We start from the raw sequence: 18,160 nt of genomic DNA, 5'->3' as shown, positions 1-18,160 counted from the left end.
CAAATACACCCACTTTAAATATGCTTAGAAGTGATGGTAATTTAAGAGGATTTGGTACTGTCGTATTTCTTCATTACTAAAAGCTTTTTTGACAAGGTTATATAGAATTATTTTTTCATTTGTTACTAATTACTCATTTTTCTGTGTAACTCGTACTTGTATGTGAACATGCCTTCACAAGAGAATAACCTAGAAGACGAAGAACATATGAGCGACGGAGAACGCAAAGAAAAGAGTGTGCTTGTATACTGTAAGGAGGAAAACATAGCACAAACCACCTCTTACACTATGGCAAACAAACGGTTAATATGTAAATAAGATGAAATAGCAGCACCAAGATATTGGGAGGAGTTCAGCTCTGCATAAGAGAGAGCGAGAGAGAGAGAGGGCGAGAGCGAAGGAGAGAGAGAGAGAGAGAGGGCGAGCGCGAAAGAGAGAGAGAGAGAGAGAGAGCGAGAGAGAGAGAGAGAGAGCAAGGGCTCTATTCCTTCAGTTCTCCATCTGCGCAACTTATTTACAAACCCGCCCACTTTCAGACCTCCTATATTAGGTGGATATTTTCAAGGATATTTCAAGCCTGTGTGTGGCAAATAAGCCTTAAGCCTCCATGGAAGAAACACATTAAAATGAATGTGAACTGTACTTCTTGATCTGTACAGTGCAATCTTGACAAATAGGAGCTACAGCATCTTGGAATATGACCAATCCCTTTGTCTTAGTGCCTGCAACCCTTCCAGATATCCAAACTGTCACATGAAGACTAAAATGTCGTCATCTTATCAGTGCATGCAGAAAGGTGCGAACAGCTCGACAGATTTCTGTTATTATTAAACATTTTGTATATTTTTCCTGAAAAAAAAAAACAATACCAAATAGAATGGTTTATGATTATTTATTTATTTATTTATTTGGTACAAAAAAAATAACTTTTACAATAACCGTTTTCTATTTCAACAAGTTTTGCATTTTTATTTATTCCGGACACATTTGCACATTATCCTTCAGAAATGTATTTGTTTTATTTTAAAATGCTCATTTGATTGTAAAGAAAAAAAAAACCTTGTTATCAATAAGTTATTTTTATATATTATTTGTAATGTTGTTATGTTATATAAATATTGACTTGTTTTCATTATTTATAGTATTTATTTGAAAGATTTTTTAAGGAAATTAAATTAACAGGAGAGTAATATTATTTTTAAACACACTGTTCAAACTAGGCTGCTTATCTTGAAGTATTTGGGATGTGGCTTTTAATGATATCTTTTTCTAATCAGGCTCTGAAAAAATATAAAAAAAAACAACAACAAAAACGTAAGATTTAAATTTATAGGCCAACATATCTTAAATATAAAGAATTACAATTTGTGATACAATTTTGTGATAAAATAAAAAAAAAATATTAATAATAAAATCTTGAGAACATTTTAAATCCAATCAACAGTTTTCAATGTTATATAGTTTAGATGGTTTAATGCTTCCCTGATGAATAAAATGATTTAATTTAGATTTTTTTTTCTTCAATCCTACCTCACACCAAACTTTTAAATGGTTGTACATTGGAATGGAAGTGACTTCATCCAATTGATCCATTAATATGGGGTTTCAGTACCTATCATCATCATCATCATCATCATCTCAAACCCAGGTAGCAACATGCTTTAAAAAAACCTCAGAACACCTTGGTATTTACATAGCAGCAGTCTAACAAACACCCAAAAACCCTGGCATCATGGAGCCAACTTTCACTTATTCAAAAAAATCTACAGATATACTAAACAGCTGGTTTCTTTTGCTATTGATAATGAACACCCTCTGTGTGTTTAACAGTTTCTCAACTAAAGCACTTTCTTTGAAACCTTATTAAATATCACACGTTCATACACACACAAGTTTTCTCACTTTCATCTAGAGCTCTTACAGTCTAACACTGTAATGATATCCCTGCCCACAACCTAAAATCTGTGTCCTGCTTAGGTGAAAATGAATTACACTGTCAGGACCAGAGAGAGAGTTTAGAGTCCATAATTAGGACTAGACTGCAGACTAATGTGGAGTACAGCAGATAGAGCTTGAGGGATGGAGGGAGAGAGAGAGGATTAATGAGGGAAGGCCTAATGTGTAGTAGCATTGGTTTCCTGAACCCATTAAACACGACGGCTATTAATGACCCATACCGAACACACCAAAACCCTCTAAAACACACACACACACACACACACACACACACACACACAAACGAGCATATACACTGAGGACAATGTAGTACAATGATGCAGGCATGCTGAAACACATACTGTATGTATATCTACTGTATGTTTCACTCATAATGACATATGGGTGAGTAAATGATGGGATTTTTACTTTTGGTTGAACAAAGCTACGCCATTACATCACCTTTGTATGATTAATCACAAAGTCTGCTGCTGTGACTTCCCCCTAACATCATGTATACTGGAAGCCAGTGCTCGTGTGCGTGGGTAGCACAGTTTCAGAGTTTGGTGACCTAATCTGCCTCGGAGGATTACCATCAACCCACAGTCTCAGTCACTAATGGGTTATACCCCAAAAACACCCTGCAAGTATGAATTAGGCCACATCGATTTATCGCATGGTGTTTAACTATTTTAAGATCGGTATCTGCTGGTTACAGATGATTTCCTTCAATATGTGTTCAAAATGATGGATGATTATAAACAGAACGACAGATAGAACACCAGGCAGACAGACTGCTAGATGGGTCCATGAGGAACCCAGGAAAAGAGATATATGCAGGGGAAAGAGAAAACAGGCACACAGCGGGAAACCTCCACTAGACCTTTACACTTCTTTCATTATTTAGAGCAAAAGGGAAAGACAGGGGTGACGGGGAACACAAAACATGCCGTCAGACACACATGCAAACATCGCTCAAACACACTGAACGTCATTCACAAAAACGCTAATTGTTTTTTAAATCAAAAGTACACACATACACACACACAAATACAGAGGAGAAAACTGCATGTGATCAAAAAAAACAGTTGGGAGAGCTATAAATGAATCCTGTGTTCTGCACTTTTTAGCTTTTTGAAGTTTAAAATAAATGTTAGTAATAAGTAAAACAAAAAAAAAAAAAAAAAAAAAAGTTTTTTTTTTTTTCTGAAACAGCGGTGACCACATGAAGGCATAAAACTAGATACATTTTTTTTTTATTAATCTTTTAAAATGTAATCAAATGAAAATGTAATAATCCCTTCTGATAGCACAACATACATAAAATGATTAATAAAATATATAGTTTCAATAATTGTAATTACATTATTATTATTATTAATAAATAATAATAATAATAATGATATTATTAGCAGCAGTATTATTGTATTAATAAATAGTAGTATTATGACTATTTCATATTATCATGATTATTGTTACGTAAATTATTATTATTATTAAGTAAATTCTACTTCTACTTCTATTATAACAAATTCAATGACATACTGCTTATACTGTAAAATATTTTGACAATTTAATGTAAGTGAGCAAAAAATGTCTAAATGTGTAAATCAGATATATTAGCACTTTAGATTTTTAAGGAGAACACAGTTGTGAAAAAAAGCGTTTCTCTTTCTGTAAACAAAGCCAAGCAACGGTCACTCAACTGATGAACTGCTGTGATGTTTACCTGAGGCTCCTGTTTATGTACTGACCAATTGGAAACTAGCAGCTATAACCTCCAGCCAATCAGAAACCAATGACCAATCTCCAGGCCAAAAACTATTTAAAACACAGTAACCAAATCAAACACTTCACCGCCAAACTGCAAACACTAAAGATCTAGAAAAGCTGAAACGAGCATTTTCCAGCTCATGGACGACACCCCACACCTGTTACTTTCCCGGTGTGTCCTGTATGTGTGTGTAAAGGGTTAAAAAGATCCAGCAGGAGATCAGACAGTGTCATCGCCCTGAACTCCTGACATTCCTCTAACCCCCCCTCGCGTGAGCTGAGAAAATGGCCGGCTAGCTCACACACACTCACACAGTTTCTGATCCCAAAGTCTAAGCGTGTTAATCTCCAGACTCAAGTGAACTCCGCACATACACCACACACTTACAAACACATGCAAAGAGAGGAAAAAAAAGCAAAAGAGGGCTTGAGATTGAGACCTACTGTGTAGTTTGGCCTGGCAAACTTCCCACATGCTTTTTTTTTTTTTCTTGTGACTCGACTAACCCCTCCCTCCCTCTCTCTCTCTCTCTCTTTCTCTACGTCCTCTCTTTTGCTTTCCTGTCCTCCCTCCCCTTCCGCTGCACAGCAAAGACCGCCTATCTATAGAAAGGCTACCAGAAACCCTTCCTGTTTACCTTTAACCCCTCATGTCCCTCCCCAGATCAGCGAACCTGACGTCAGCCGTCATTCGATGCTGACCTTAGATCAGTGCTCTAGGGAGAAACAGAGCTGTCAGACTGGTTGAATGAGGGAATATCCGTCTGTGGCGGTCGGCTGGTGGCAGACAAGAGAAACGAATGCGCATGCATACCGAACTGAACTAGCTGAAGGAAAATGGGTACGAGACACTTTCACACACAGATGGGGGGCACAAGCACGCAGACGCAGACATACAGTGGGAGGTGATCAGGTGTCAGGTTGCAGTGCTGGTTGGAGGCTCTGCCTGACAGACCGGCCCAGTTATATAAACCTCACAGACGCAGGGTCAGGAAGCAACAAAGCAAGTTGGCCACACACAGGCACACACACTCACACAAAGAGGCGGATGCACACACACACACACACACACAGACAGACAGACCGGTTTCACTCACACAGCGCATTCACGCGGCACATGGTAGGAGGCCTGCAAGCAAAAAGCACACACACACACACCTTTCTTCACACCACATTGGCTATTGGGGAGGGGTTAGAAAACTTTTTCCATTTTCATTCTTGCATTAAGACATTGCATCTTTCTCCCTTGTTCCTCCAAACACAGACACAAACAGTGAAAACTGCTGAATTTTTTTTTTTTAATTAAGCAGCATAATGGTTTAAATTATTCGGCACTGGAAATGTCAAAAATGTATGTATAATCATAGAATCAATATGCATAAAATAAAATGTTGACAACAAAACTGAAACCAAATATGCTGCAAAGATAGTTATACTGTACTTGCAATGGAAATTCATTGTTATGAAAATAATAATTAATTATAATTATAAGTAATTATCTAAAATGTAAATCTAAATTATTAGAATTACTTACATATACACTCACAGGAAAATAAAAAAGGTACAAAAGCTGTCAAGGATGCAGTACCTTTTAAAATTATTATTATTTTTTTTTATTTTACGTACCAATACCTTTTAAAATAGTACAGATCCAGTGACAGCTTCTGTATCTTTTTAAAGAGGGTAAAAAAAATGATATAAATTAGAAAGCCAGAAACCAAAAACACTGCAAGCCATTCAATTAAAAGATACTGTAAACACAATAATACTGTAATAACAATTTCATTACATTTTAAAATTGTTGTATTCCATTTGTATATATTTTAAAATACTATTTATTCCTGTGATGGCAACTTCGGCTGAATTTTTTGATTTTTGAACTGTAGGTTTTTTGTTTTCCCATCAGTAGAGAAAGATACTCCACGCAGCCACACTGTGTAGTTGCAGCATCTACCAGCAGGAGATAAATAGTCTATGCTAACCTGGTTAACCTTGACTGGACAACAACAAACCAACGATTCAAAGTTACAAGTTACTACTCATTTCACGCGTGAAGAAGTCATTTAGATAGAAGTCACAAAAGCACATTATAAAACAGCCCCTTTAATTCCAAGCATCTGAAAGATGGAAAATGTGTTTTAAAAATGTTTAACATGATATGACTCCTATCTGGATCCCATTCAGACAGTAGGTTAGGGGGTTTGTGTGTGAATGTGGAGTGATGTGGATTGGTATTTGCATCTATGTTGCTGAATGTTCATTCTGCACAAAGCAGCAGCACAAAGGGGCTCTGTTCATGCCGTCAGCCGGTCTCGCTCACTCTCTCGGGCCCTCACGCTATCACACCACCCTGTAACACTGTGACCACCGCTGCTCTGCCATGTCACTCATTCCAAACCGTTTTTCACATTTTAACTAGACAGACTCTGTAATCTCTAATGTCGGTTTATTTTTTAATTGTCTTGGACAATTTAAATCTCGATCAACAGAGCAGTTTACGAAACATAATTTCATATTGATTCATATCACAAGAGGCATTTATCAGAATGTGATGGAATATAACGTTTCCCATAGACTGATGTGAAAATGCCCCTTTTTAATATAAACAGATTTAACCTGTGTAAAAGTACAGACACGTGTACAGCGTTTGTTGTCATTTATGAGTCTAATGGGATTTTATTCTGTATTTGGGGGTTCCACCCACCTCATAAACCCTGACTGATTTGGCCTTTACCATTACGACCATTACGATGAAGCGGTATCTTTGCAGTAGCGTGATTGAAATCAAGTTACATACTTCTGAAATTTCTGTCTGAACATGTTCAACCGTGATCTTGTACTTTGTACAAACATTTAACCCAAGTAAACCACACACAAAAACAGCCATTCCCCTCTACTGCAGCAGAAGTGACATATAGGTGAAGTCAAGTTTCGGTATTGAAACACCAACCCCTCGTGGTCCAGAGGCTTAGAAAGACTCAAAACATTAAAGCGCAAACTCGCCCACGAGACCCTCAGGGAGAGAGAAGGTCGAGTGCATCTCTCCCTTTTACCCTGGGACTGCCTCACATTATACATCTGTTGGCTTTCCACAGCCCAGTGCACATGAATGGCTCGTCTCTCTCTCTCTCTCTCTCTCTCTCTCTCTCAGACACACACACACACACACATAAATGCAGACAGACACTGCAACACAAACACACTCACTACAGTAAGTCACACAATATGAACTCTGATCCACATCCTGCCTCTGCTTTAATTAAGGATCTGTGAGGACAGACAAATTGGCTGAAGGAGAACATAGAAATCCATTTTGTGTGATCAAATCCTAGTTGACTTTATAATCTATACCAATAGACTTATCAATCAATAGGCTACTAAAACTCAGAGGCTCATGAGCATTAACCAATAAATGGACAATTTTAAAAGTCAACATTTTGTCTAAATAAACAAAAATGAAAACAAAGTATATTGCAACTATATCCAACATTGACAATACAGTTAAAATTCTCCTATCGGCCAATAATGAATATGGTAAAAATTTTATACAAAACTCTCAATTGACAAACAAAGGGACTCTCGTTTGCATTTTTCCTTGTGGAAAAACAAGAGCACTGGCAAATCAGAATCTGCATTTGGGTAGGTGTATATGTGCACACATGTCTGACAACGAGAGCACTCCATGTGCCCAGCAGAACTAGTGGAAAGAGTTCACGATACAAGCGTATGTGTGTGTGTGTGTGTGTGTGTGTGTGTGTGTGTGGCAGCTGAATCACTGAGCCTCAACTCCCTGTGTCAGCAGCAAAGAGCTGAGGGGAAAGACTGATGCTCCTGCATCACGAGAGAGAGAGAGAGAGAGAGAGAGAGAGAGAGAGAGAGAGAGAGAGAGAGAGAGAGAGAGAGAGAGAGAGAGAGAGAGAGAGAGAGAGAGAGGACACTGTCAGGCAGTACTGCTGAAAGCACTGCCTGCTGCTTGCAATCATAGACTAGACAGCACTCCTGCTCTTTCTCTCTCTCTCTCTCTCTCTCTCTCCTCATTCTCCATTTCCCTCAGGAAACCTTATTATCAACATCTCCCTTCTGCCTGCACTCACACACAAACACTAATCTCACATCAACACACGCAGACAGAAAAACCACAAGCCAGACCCACTCTAGCCAGCCAGAGTGCACCTCCTGCTATCCTACGGTTGGCCTGACCCACATCTTGTTATAGCCTTAAGTACGCTTAGCCCCAGTAAGTCCTAAACACTATTGCAACTCCTAATCGGCTGCTACAGTACCTGTCTGCAGGCCCTGGACAGAAAGAGCTGTGAATTATTTAATGGAGCCTGTCTGTCTTGTCCTTTCTCTTTCAGTACAGTTGAACACTACAATGCAGCCTGCTACAAAGTAGCCTGTTGTCTGCTTGGCAACATTCCATCGATCATTTCATTTATCTCTCATCCATGTCATTAACTTGTATATTTCCCGGTGGAGATAAACCAACAACCACAAAAACTTGGTTGCAAATCATTCACTTCCCTTCCAAATAAGCTCTGCAGAGCTGATAACCCAAACTAAGAACTCAAAGCTGTAATCTCTGACTCACTCCAACAACCCAGCACTGAACTTTTAAAGCCATTAAACAATATAAGACATTTGGAAAAGACCTGAGAACAGCTTCTCTCACCTGTGCATTGTAAACCATTAGCACGTCCTCCATGCCTTCCTCATTCTTCACATCCTCTTCCTGGTCATTTTCTAGTCCTGCATTTACCCAAGAGTGACTGGAGTTCTCTTCCTGGTCTAGTGCCTCCAACTGAGGCAACAGCTCATCCCCTAAAAGGTCAGGAGCATCACCCAGGTCAAGTCTGTGACCGTGCTGCTCTCCAAGCAAGACCTCTTCCAGTGCTTGAAACCCATTGCTGCTGCTCTGGCTTGTAATCAAAGGTCCAACCACATCATGGTTCCTTCGCTCTGCCGTAGAGAATGGACAGTCTGCAGCGAACGAATTCAGACCATCTGGGAATACCTTTGAAGAGCTGTAGGGATTCTGATTTGATTTGGAGGTATTTATTGGGCACCGTTGTGCCGGACTTCTTGGTATTTGGACTTGTTGCTGCTGATGTTCCATTCCAGAATTAGACAGGAAAGGACAACCAGAATCCAAAAGGTTTGAAGCTGATGAAGGCATAGCCGTAGAAGAGGTTGTCATAGAGACTGGGCCAGAGGAGTAAGACTGGGTTGCATTTGCTGTAGGGGGAGGCTGACCAGTCAGAGTATAATGAGCAGTGGGATAAGATGAAGCGTGGCTAACCGAATCACTTGGGAAAGAATGGGTTGCAGGGGAAGACTGAACTGGGAAGGCCAGGTCATTGTCTTCCAACCTTGGACCTGTAGTAAAACCTTGGACCCCTTGGGCTATTTGAAAGCCACTGTGCTGTTGAGAAGACACAGGCATTATTGAGGCCTCAACCGTAGAATGAAAGGGGCTACCCTCCACGCTAAGCGAGTTATGGTGGCCATGCTGGGAATGATTTTGTGGGACGTTGCTCTCATAGTAAAAATGTTCTTGATAGGTCTTGCCAATATGATGCAAGCCTTGATGGGCTATTTGTTGGTGAGGGATCTGCAACTGGTTTGAAATTGAGTGTTGATTGAGGCTGTGCTGTCTATGCTGAAGATGTTGGTGTTGGTGACTGTACTGCTGATGTTGAGCTTGATGCTGCTGAAACTGTTGTTGTTGCTGAAATTGTTTATGTTGAAGTTGTTGATGATGAATTTGTTGATGGTGTTGATTGTAGTTATTCCCTTTTTGATCATGGTTTCCCCACATGGGGCTGTTGTGAAGAAACAGTCCATTAGTCTGGGGCACTTGGTTCATATGCCCTTGAAATGATTGCTGCTGTGGCAAAAATGCTCTTCCATTGTTGCCACCTCCTTCTGAACCAGGAAAGGACTGTTCCATTGAGGTCTGTGACTTCATAGTGTCAAAATGCCCCACAGGTTGGTTGTAGGGTATCCCGTGCTGGATAGTAGAAGATCTTGACCCTGCATCCACCTGAAGAGGCTCCAAACTAGGACCCAGGTGAAGTTCATCATCCAAGGACACTGAACCAGGGGTAAACCCTGGATCATCCTGGACTAGGCTGTCAAGCCCTCCCCCAAATATGCTAGGATCATCAAAGAAGTCCATGATGGGGTCGGTCATTGTTTGAGTTCAGTGCATTAAGTGTCTGCCCCCTCAGCGGCCCCTATGACAGGACTGCTGAATGCAATAGGGAGCTAAAGACTGTCAGAGTTTGTTGAACCGCTGTGTGTCCATCACCAAGAAGGGCTACAGTCTAGAAAAAGAAAAAGAAAATAACACATTACTTTAGATATGCAAAACACCTAGGTTATTGAACTATTTTAAAAACATTCTGCATACTTTACTGATTAAATAATTAATTAAAACTTATTTTAAAATAATGTTTGAATCTTAAAACAACATTTCATCATTGAGCTTTCCTAATAGCTATTAACCAAATTTGACTCGCAGCGTCCATAGTGTCTTCAGGTATTTAGGTATAAAGTCTGTAGGTATACTGCTTTTAAAGAGTTCACCCCAAAATTAAAAATTTATTAGTTACTCACCCTCAAACCTGTACACTTCGAAATACAAATTAAGATAGTTTTAATGAAATCCGAGAGCTTTCTGAACTTTGCTATAGACAGCAATGCAACAGATATGTTCAAAGCCCAGAAAGGTAGTAAAAACACAGTTAAAATAGTCGCATCAGTGGTTCAACTGTAATGTTGCAAGTTATAAGAACACTTTTTGTGCAATTTATTCCACAATTTATTTTCTTTCGTGTCAGTCTTCTATATACATTCACTAGAGTACCATGATGCATGCTTTCGCGTGGATAACTTTATGTCCTTACTACCCGTTTTTGGGCCTTGAATGTGGTAGTTGTGTTGCTGTCTATGTAGGTTCAGAAAGCTCTTAGACTTTATCAAAAAATATCTTAATTTGTGTTCTGAACATGAATGAAGGTCTTAAGGGTTTGGAACGACATGAAAGTGAGTAATTATTGACAGAATTAACATTTTTGAGTGAACTATCCCTTTAATAATGGAATACAGATTTCCGTTTATAAGCAGGACTGGCACAATGCAGTATTTGAGGAACATCTTTAAATCAATTTCAAGTGGGAATTTACACTAAATTGGCCACACCCACATTTTGAGAAATTGAGCGTTCTTCCACCCTTGTCAATAAGTCTGCATCTCTACATAAAAGGCCTATACAACTTCAAACAAGTCTTTCCCCCTTCTTAATACTGAGTAGGCTAATTCCTGTTAGGTAGCTCAACTATGTACATATATGTCAATATAATTTTAAAGCTTGAAATACAGCAACTACAAGCAAAATCAAACTATAGCTGTCAGATGTCGAAGAAGAATCAAACAACAGATTTCGTTAGGGGATGTATGCAGAAACAAGATGGCAATGCTAGCGTTTGTTTTGGCAGGTCCGATTATCCACACATAATATAATGCACGTGATGTCATACTTTATACACAAACCCAATGTTACATCACTCCGTTACAAGACAATACCGCATTGATGCTCTTCTAACATGCCCATCTCCTTAAGTCAGACTCTGGCAATAAACTATTCCAGAACACCCTGAGGCTTGAGAGAGGTGAAAGGGGAAGGAATGTCTGGGGAACATTTGGCACCATTAGTGGAGCTCAGAAACAGGCATTACAGCAAGCACAGCAGCTGAAGAGCTTTCAGCACCAGACAAAAACCAGGTGCTTCACACTCCCCTCAGACTTCCCTCAGCTATGGATAAGAGAGAGTCAGTGCGAACTGTGTCTTTGAAAAAGCCCCGGTCAGGAGCGGCTCGAGCTGTGTGGGACACACATACAGCTCATTCCATTTCACGCACGCATGCACGCACACGCACACGGACAGAAAGGGTGAGAGAGAAACAGGCTGTCCTGACCAACACCGGCTGTGGAGGAGGTCAGTCACGACCTGATGACTCACAACACACACAGATAAACAAAATGGCAGTGAACAGAAACCTAGACACGGTCCGTTACTACAATACCAGTCTGTGCTTTCAGCCTTTTCTACTTCCATTAAACCTATAATAATTCAACTAACACCAACATAGACTATATTCAGTCTCTAGAGAAGGAAGCACAAGTCGTCAGTGTTCTTCCACATATAGACTACAAGATCGTTTGAAATACACCGTAACAGCCGTTTTATATTTTAACTTCAATAATAATAACAACAGTAAAGAAAATACATAAAGGAGGGGGTCAGTCCAGCATTCAAAGAAAATAAAAAACAGCTCAAACATGAGCCTTATCTCATATCAACAGCAAACTAACAGCTCTTTGGGGATTTTGAATCATATGCAGCCATAACTGCGTCTGTCACCAGTGTTCAAAATTACAGGGCACCTCCCATTATCTAGGGCTGGCTTTAGTGTGCTGTTTTGCAAGTAGTACACCTGTCTCAAACCAGGAAGCATTTGGGGCACAGTGTAATTAAGGATTACTGTCATGTAAAGTCATCTGGATGAAACTTATATGATATCAGGCTACAAGTGAGATGAGCTTTCTGCGTTTCACTATTCCTTAGAGATTTTTGAAGTCTTAAGTATAGGGCTGCTACATTAATTGAAAAAAAAAAAAAAAAATGACAGTATAATTTCAGTTGCTTTGAGCATTTCAGAATAGTGTTGATTTCACTGTCTGCATTCGACTGGGGTTTTAAATGTATAATGTGTTTAAAACCAAAGTGAAAATGATGAGTGGTAATTTAGAGTTATAGTGAATTCTCCACACTGTAACGTACACATAGTGAAGGCCGACGTACAATGCGTGCGGAGTTGACTTGAGCTGAACTGCAGGGCTCAAACAATGAGACTGTGTAAACATAACCCTCAGTTATTATAATGGGATTTCAAGTATTGCCACATTGCTTGCCTCGTGTACATTTATTCAAAATCGTACCATTTTGTTTCACCATTTACTCGCTTTACGATTTATGGATGTAACCCACTGTTGAAAACTTTGGAGTCATATTTTTTCATATATTTCTTAAAGATAATTAATACTTTTATTCATCAACAACACATTACAGTTGGCAGTAAAGACATTATGTTCCAAATGACTTGTATTTCAAATTAAACCTTTTCTTTTGAACCTTTGTATTGATCAAAAGGACCTTGACATAGGCCTAATGTACAAAGGTTTCCAGAAAAATATTAAGCATCGATAAAGAATTTTTCAAAATCAAACTGATTACTGAATTATCATGTGACTCACAGCAATAAATTAGCCTACATTTTTAAATATTTAAAGAGAACTTACTTTTGTTACAGTAGTAATAATTCTAAATCTTACTATTAAGCATTTTATCAAATAATGCAGCGTAGATATTGCAGATTAAAAAGCCCAAAACTTCTGAATAGTGTACTGTATAAAATTGCAAATCGTTATCATTTCATTTTCGCTGCATACAATGTATTAGGAAAACTGCATGCAATGGCAAATAAAACTGAGATTCATATTTGTGATTATAATATTAATTCAAAATAAAGTTATTTTAAAAAATATGAAATAATAAAATAAGGCAGCCCTACTGCTGTAGCGATGGATTACCGGTGGCTCTTATGAAACAGCAGACCCAAAACAGATTTATGTAAACACTCATTGCCAACGTTCCTAGCCCAGATAGCCTACCAGTTTTGATCAGCCTGTTTGGCTGTGAGGACTGATTTATATCGACTGGCTTCCAAGGATAAGCATCAGGCCAGAAACATTTCTCTTGAGAAGAGAGGCCAGAGGTGTCTTCCAGAAACTGCATCAGTCCACATCTGAAAGAAACACCGATAAGAGCCCTGCCGTCTCAGGCCATTAGCCGTGCACTATCTATACAAGCAAAAACACGTGCAACTTCCTACTACTGAAAAACACTGCAACCCCTCCCCCAACACACGCTCTTCGCAGATCCTATCTTACACAAGTCTCTTTCGCAGAGAACCTACAACATCCAATTCGATCTGCATTTCCACAACACGTCTTACATCCCTGGTTAATGAAAGAGTCACTGATATGAGTCAATGGTATGATTCAATAAGTTTCACGAATCTAATCCACTGGCTTTTTTCAACCCAGCGAGAGAGTGCATGACTTCAACAAGATGAGGCATAGATGGGTGTCAGTGCTACTGGTCTTGGACTGCACACGTCAACTTATTTCCGTTGTGAAACTGCCCTGTGACAGAAGCCAAGTCATATATGCTAGAATGTGACTCATCTAAAGAGCAGGTAGAGGCTGCCAGGTGCCAGAGACCCGAGACCATCTCGCAGCTGTATTTGACTACGGTCAGGGTTTTTTTCTGGACGAGTGAAGCTGATCTTGGACCACCCCTATCAAGTAACCTCTTTTTTTAGTGATTCTTTTTCCCACAGCACAGCCATGCTTTAACCAACACAACAGGTGGCGAGTGAAGTTTCAACGACTTCCACATCAAAAGTGGAACAACAGAAGGAAGATATGGCTTTCTTGTCTTTTTTTTGCAAGCTTTAACGAGCCCTTTAAGAACAGTACATTCATTAAAATTGTTGACTGGTGTGATTAAGCTGCTTTTTTTCCCCTTCGGCTGACAAACAATAAATTGCAATATTAAGTAAATTTAAGAATAATAACTCTCAGGTGTTTCTAATGCCTTTTTTGTTTAATTGCAGAATAACATAAACTATAGTGCAAAAATATATACATTAAATCCTTAAAATTACAAAAATGATACGATAATATATGAATTGCAACATCACAGTCCGTGAAAGGAGTACACTGATATTATTGGTTATGTTGGTTAATAATGTTTGTTAAATGTTGCCTGATAACTGACATGTTTACGGTGTATCCCTAGTGACAGAAACAGCCCATCCCCCAACAATAAGACTGCACTCGTATATAAGAACAAGCGTTAGAATAACTTTTATAAAAAGAATTAACCATTATCTGCATGCACAACAATTTCATACTGGTAATTAAAAGTTCATAGCTATTCAGGTCTTGTAGATGCAATTTAAGTTGAGCACGGTCCTGTTCAACAAACCTTTATCTATTCTTAGCATACTTCTAAACATAAAGGTGGATCGTACATAAGATATTACATAACAGCGGACAAATAATGAACCTGCTTCCATTGAGAAATGACGAAAGCCACTCCTTACAAAGAGAAGCCGAAAAAACAGCTGCTTGCTGGTGCACAAAAAGGCACATGGCACACCACAATAATAAAAAGAGTCAGAAAATACATTAGGCCTACACAAACACATTCTGTAGCAGACACTGACAATGTACCAGTTTCAGTTCTAAGATAATGTACAAATGAATTAATGTAAAGCTGGCTGAACAAGATTTTCTCTTGATCTAATGGAAAAGAACCTCAATTATCTTCTATCTCATCATGACTCATGTTGCTCATAGATGATTTTTTTTTTTTTTCAAGCAGAGGAAAATGTATGTGGGCTCAAATTATCTTGTCCCTGCTGGAGCTTCCATTGACTCATCACTGAACGACATTTTGCGTCCTGATATAAGTACAGCAGCACTTCAGATGGAGATGGGCGCTGAGGTATTTATTGTTTTTGGAGCTGAAGTGCATCTCTAAATTCCAACACTTCCTGCTCACAGCAGTTCATTCAATTGAACCAGTCAAACGTTTGGAAACAAAATGGTGCCAACAAATATTTTTTTAAAGATGTTTCATCAAGGCTGCATTTATTTAAACAAAAAAATAGGAAAAAAGTAATATTGTGAAATATTTTTACCATTTAAAATAATGGGTTTCTATTTTAATATATTTCATTTTATTCCAGTCTAAATGTCACATGATCCTTCAGAAATCATTCTAATATGCTGATTTATTATTAGAATTATCAATGTTGTGATGGTGAATATTTCTTTGGAAACTACAATACTTCTTTTCAGGATACTTAATAAATAAAAAAAGTTAAAAAGAACAGTATATATTAAAAATATAAGTCTTTACCATCATTTATTATCAATTTAATGCATCCTAGCTCAATAAAAGCTTTAATCTTTCAAAAAATAAAATAAAATAAAAATTAACTGACCACAAACGTTTGAATGGTAGTGTATATTGTTAGAAAGGATTTTTTTTACTGAAAATAACTGCTCTTGTTGATGATTTCTGAACAATGATTTCTGAAAGATCATTTGACACCGAAGACTGTAATGACTGCTGAAAATTAAGCTCTGAATAAATTACATTTTAATGTATATTAAAACAGAAAATGTATATTTTTTTTACATCACAATGTAATAGAAAGATTTTCCCTGTATGTTTGATAAAATTAATGCCGCTTTGACAAACATAAGAGACATCTTTAAAAACAAACTATTTAACAATCGTACTGTTTCCAAACTTTTGACTGGTAATATATATTGATTCAGTGTTGAATGTTTTCTTTATGTGAGCGATTTTATCCAAAGTGACTTAGGGGTCATTCACACAGGATGCTTTCTTGTGTCCATCTGTTTTTTTACTTGTTTTTATGTAAACAGCAGCACACAGACGTCACAGGCACTGCATTTGACGAGTAGGAAAGTTGTTGTACATGGTCTGTGTGAACGGCCCGTTTCAACTCAAGGTGGTCTATCTGCACATTTTGAATGCTAAACGCAAGCGACACTCTCTGAAGTCCCAGCATCTTCCCAGTCTCTACATACTCAACCTGTAGTTTGAAACCACGGGCAGGACTAATATACACACAGTCGTGCAGAACTGTACAGTCTATCACATACAGATCTGCATACAGAGCCGTAACTAAAAATTAATATTTGCAGATTACAAACTAGTGGTCCAGTGAAACATAGATACCGTGCGTTTCCAAAGAAAACCTGTTGGGTTCCCCAGGAAAGCAGAGCACTGGAGCACATGATCCCTGCAGTCTATATAACTAAGGTGAGTTGCATATAAGATAAGTAGGTTTGCCATATGTAGGTTTAACTATACACATGGCAGAAATAAACACACTGTTAAACTGAAGAATATCTAAACTGAGCTCTGGTGGTCCTACAAACAATCAAGTGCAATGGTGCTAGCAGGTTTTCTGTATATGTACGTGAATATGGTAACATTTAACACAAATACATAGGAGGGCGAATCTTTAATTAGGAGATGTTTTCTGTCACCGGGGTTCATTCTGAAAAAAATAAATTCAAGGATTTATTCTGTTTAATAATTTTACACGATGCATTGTTGGAATTTAAACATAATAACGTTCTATAATAAACTTCAAGGACCTTTGTTTTTTATTTTGGACCTGTTGCCTATCTAGACCCTTTAGTCTCTCTTTTAAAAAACTACTTTGTAGGTTTTCCTTTAAAACTTGTTTTGTATATTATTAAAAGTGTTTTTTTAATAAAAGGAGAGCAAATTGTATTTACATTCAGGCTGAAAGCAATTTACAGTTGTTCCATCCTGATGAAAGTTGACGACATGTGATCATTTCAACATTTGAATTCATGAACATTTTTTTTTTTAATTGAAAAATACACTATTCCACTACACCTCCAAAACACTGCCGATGGTAGCAATCCTTACTATACAGAATACCACTTCAAGGTTAAACAAGGCCATAATCAAATCTGCGGTCCAGTGAATGTGATAAATGTTTCAAAATATAATTTTTAAAGGTTAACAGGCTCTCAAAGTACCCAAAAGTGCCTAATTGAAGAATCACCCGAGTATCATGGCACCATGGTATTACCACAGTACTCTGTGAGCGGGTCAGAAACCTCAGCCTCTTTATGTCTTAATATTACTCAACACCATCTTCCAGTGGTCAAGCGTGTCATCCCACCTGTCTTCAAGGATTACCTGTATGAAGCACACACCAGTACAGACGGAATCACTGTACCTTCCAGAACATCACCTGGCACGCGCGCTTCAGCCTCGCGAGCACAGCATTCCCAACTTTAAACCTGCGTCCTCCTCATATTTGGCCAATTCGGCGAAGGAACACGGTAATCCTTGAAATACCACTGTTGTGTTCCGGTTACGGTCGTTCGAAGACGGTAATCTGGTCTACTTTCTGAGGTGCGCTCGGTCGCTGTTAGTTCAGAACCACCGTTTGCTGGAAACGCGGTGTTTTCCATGTCGTGCCTTTCACGTGGAGCTCATATCGTGACAGTCTACCTGAGCTCAGGTGCTACGAGTGTTTGTTTCATCCAGACTGGGATTCCCTTCAGTCTCTCTCCCTCTCCCTCTCTCTCTCTCTCTCTCTCTCTCTCTCTCTCTCTCTCCCTCCCTCTCTCCCCCTCTCTCTCTCATCAGGACTGACAGCCACCTGAGTTTCAGCACTGTCGCACTCTCTAACCATCTACATTATCTTTAGCCCAGGAGAGGAAACACGTAAAAGAA

At 38.6% G+C, this 18,160-nt stretch overlaps 1 protein-coding gene across 7 annotated transcripts in view; it reads right to left on the bottom strand.

The window, feature by feature from the left end:
* Positions 1-18,160, bottom strand: part of chd9 (chromodomain helicase DNA binding protein 9) — a 55,657-nt gene that overhangs the window by 37,206 nt on the left and 291 nt on the right. For 5 of the 7 annotated variants that reach the window (XM_043245580.1, XM_043245583.1, XM_043245581.1 and 2 more), the window contains exon 2: positions 8,381-10,034. In XM_043245580.1, the coding sequence (XP_043101515.1) occupies positions 8,381-9,901 (1,521 nt within the window). In that variant the 5' untranslated portion in view covers positions 9,902-10,034. Of the gene's footprint in view, positions 1-8,380; positions 10,035-17,617; positions 17,968-18,160 lie in introns of those variants that run through there. The other 2 variants (XM_043245579.1, XM_043245578.1) reach the window with 2 other exon arrangements.

This window comes from Puntigrus tetrazona, chromosome 7 (genome assembly GCF_018831695.1).
Source record: "Puntigrus tetrazona isolate hp1 chromosome 7, ASM1883169v1, whole genome shotgun sequence".
Lineage (NCBI taxonomy): Eukaryota > Metazoa > Chordata > Actinopteri > Cypriniformes > Cyprinidae > Puntigrus > Puntigrus tetrazona.
Note: the sequence above shows the minus strand (reverse complement) of the source record. Positions and strands in the feature narration are given on the sequence as shown.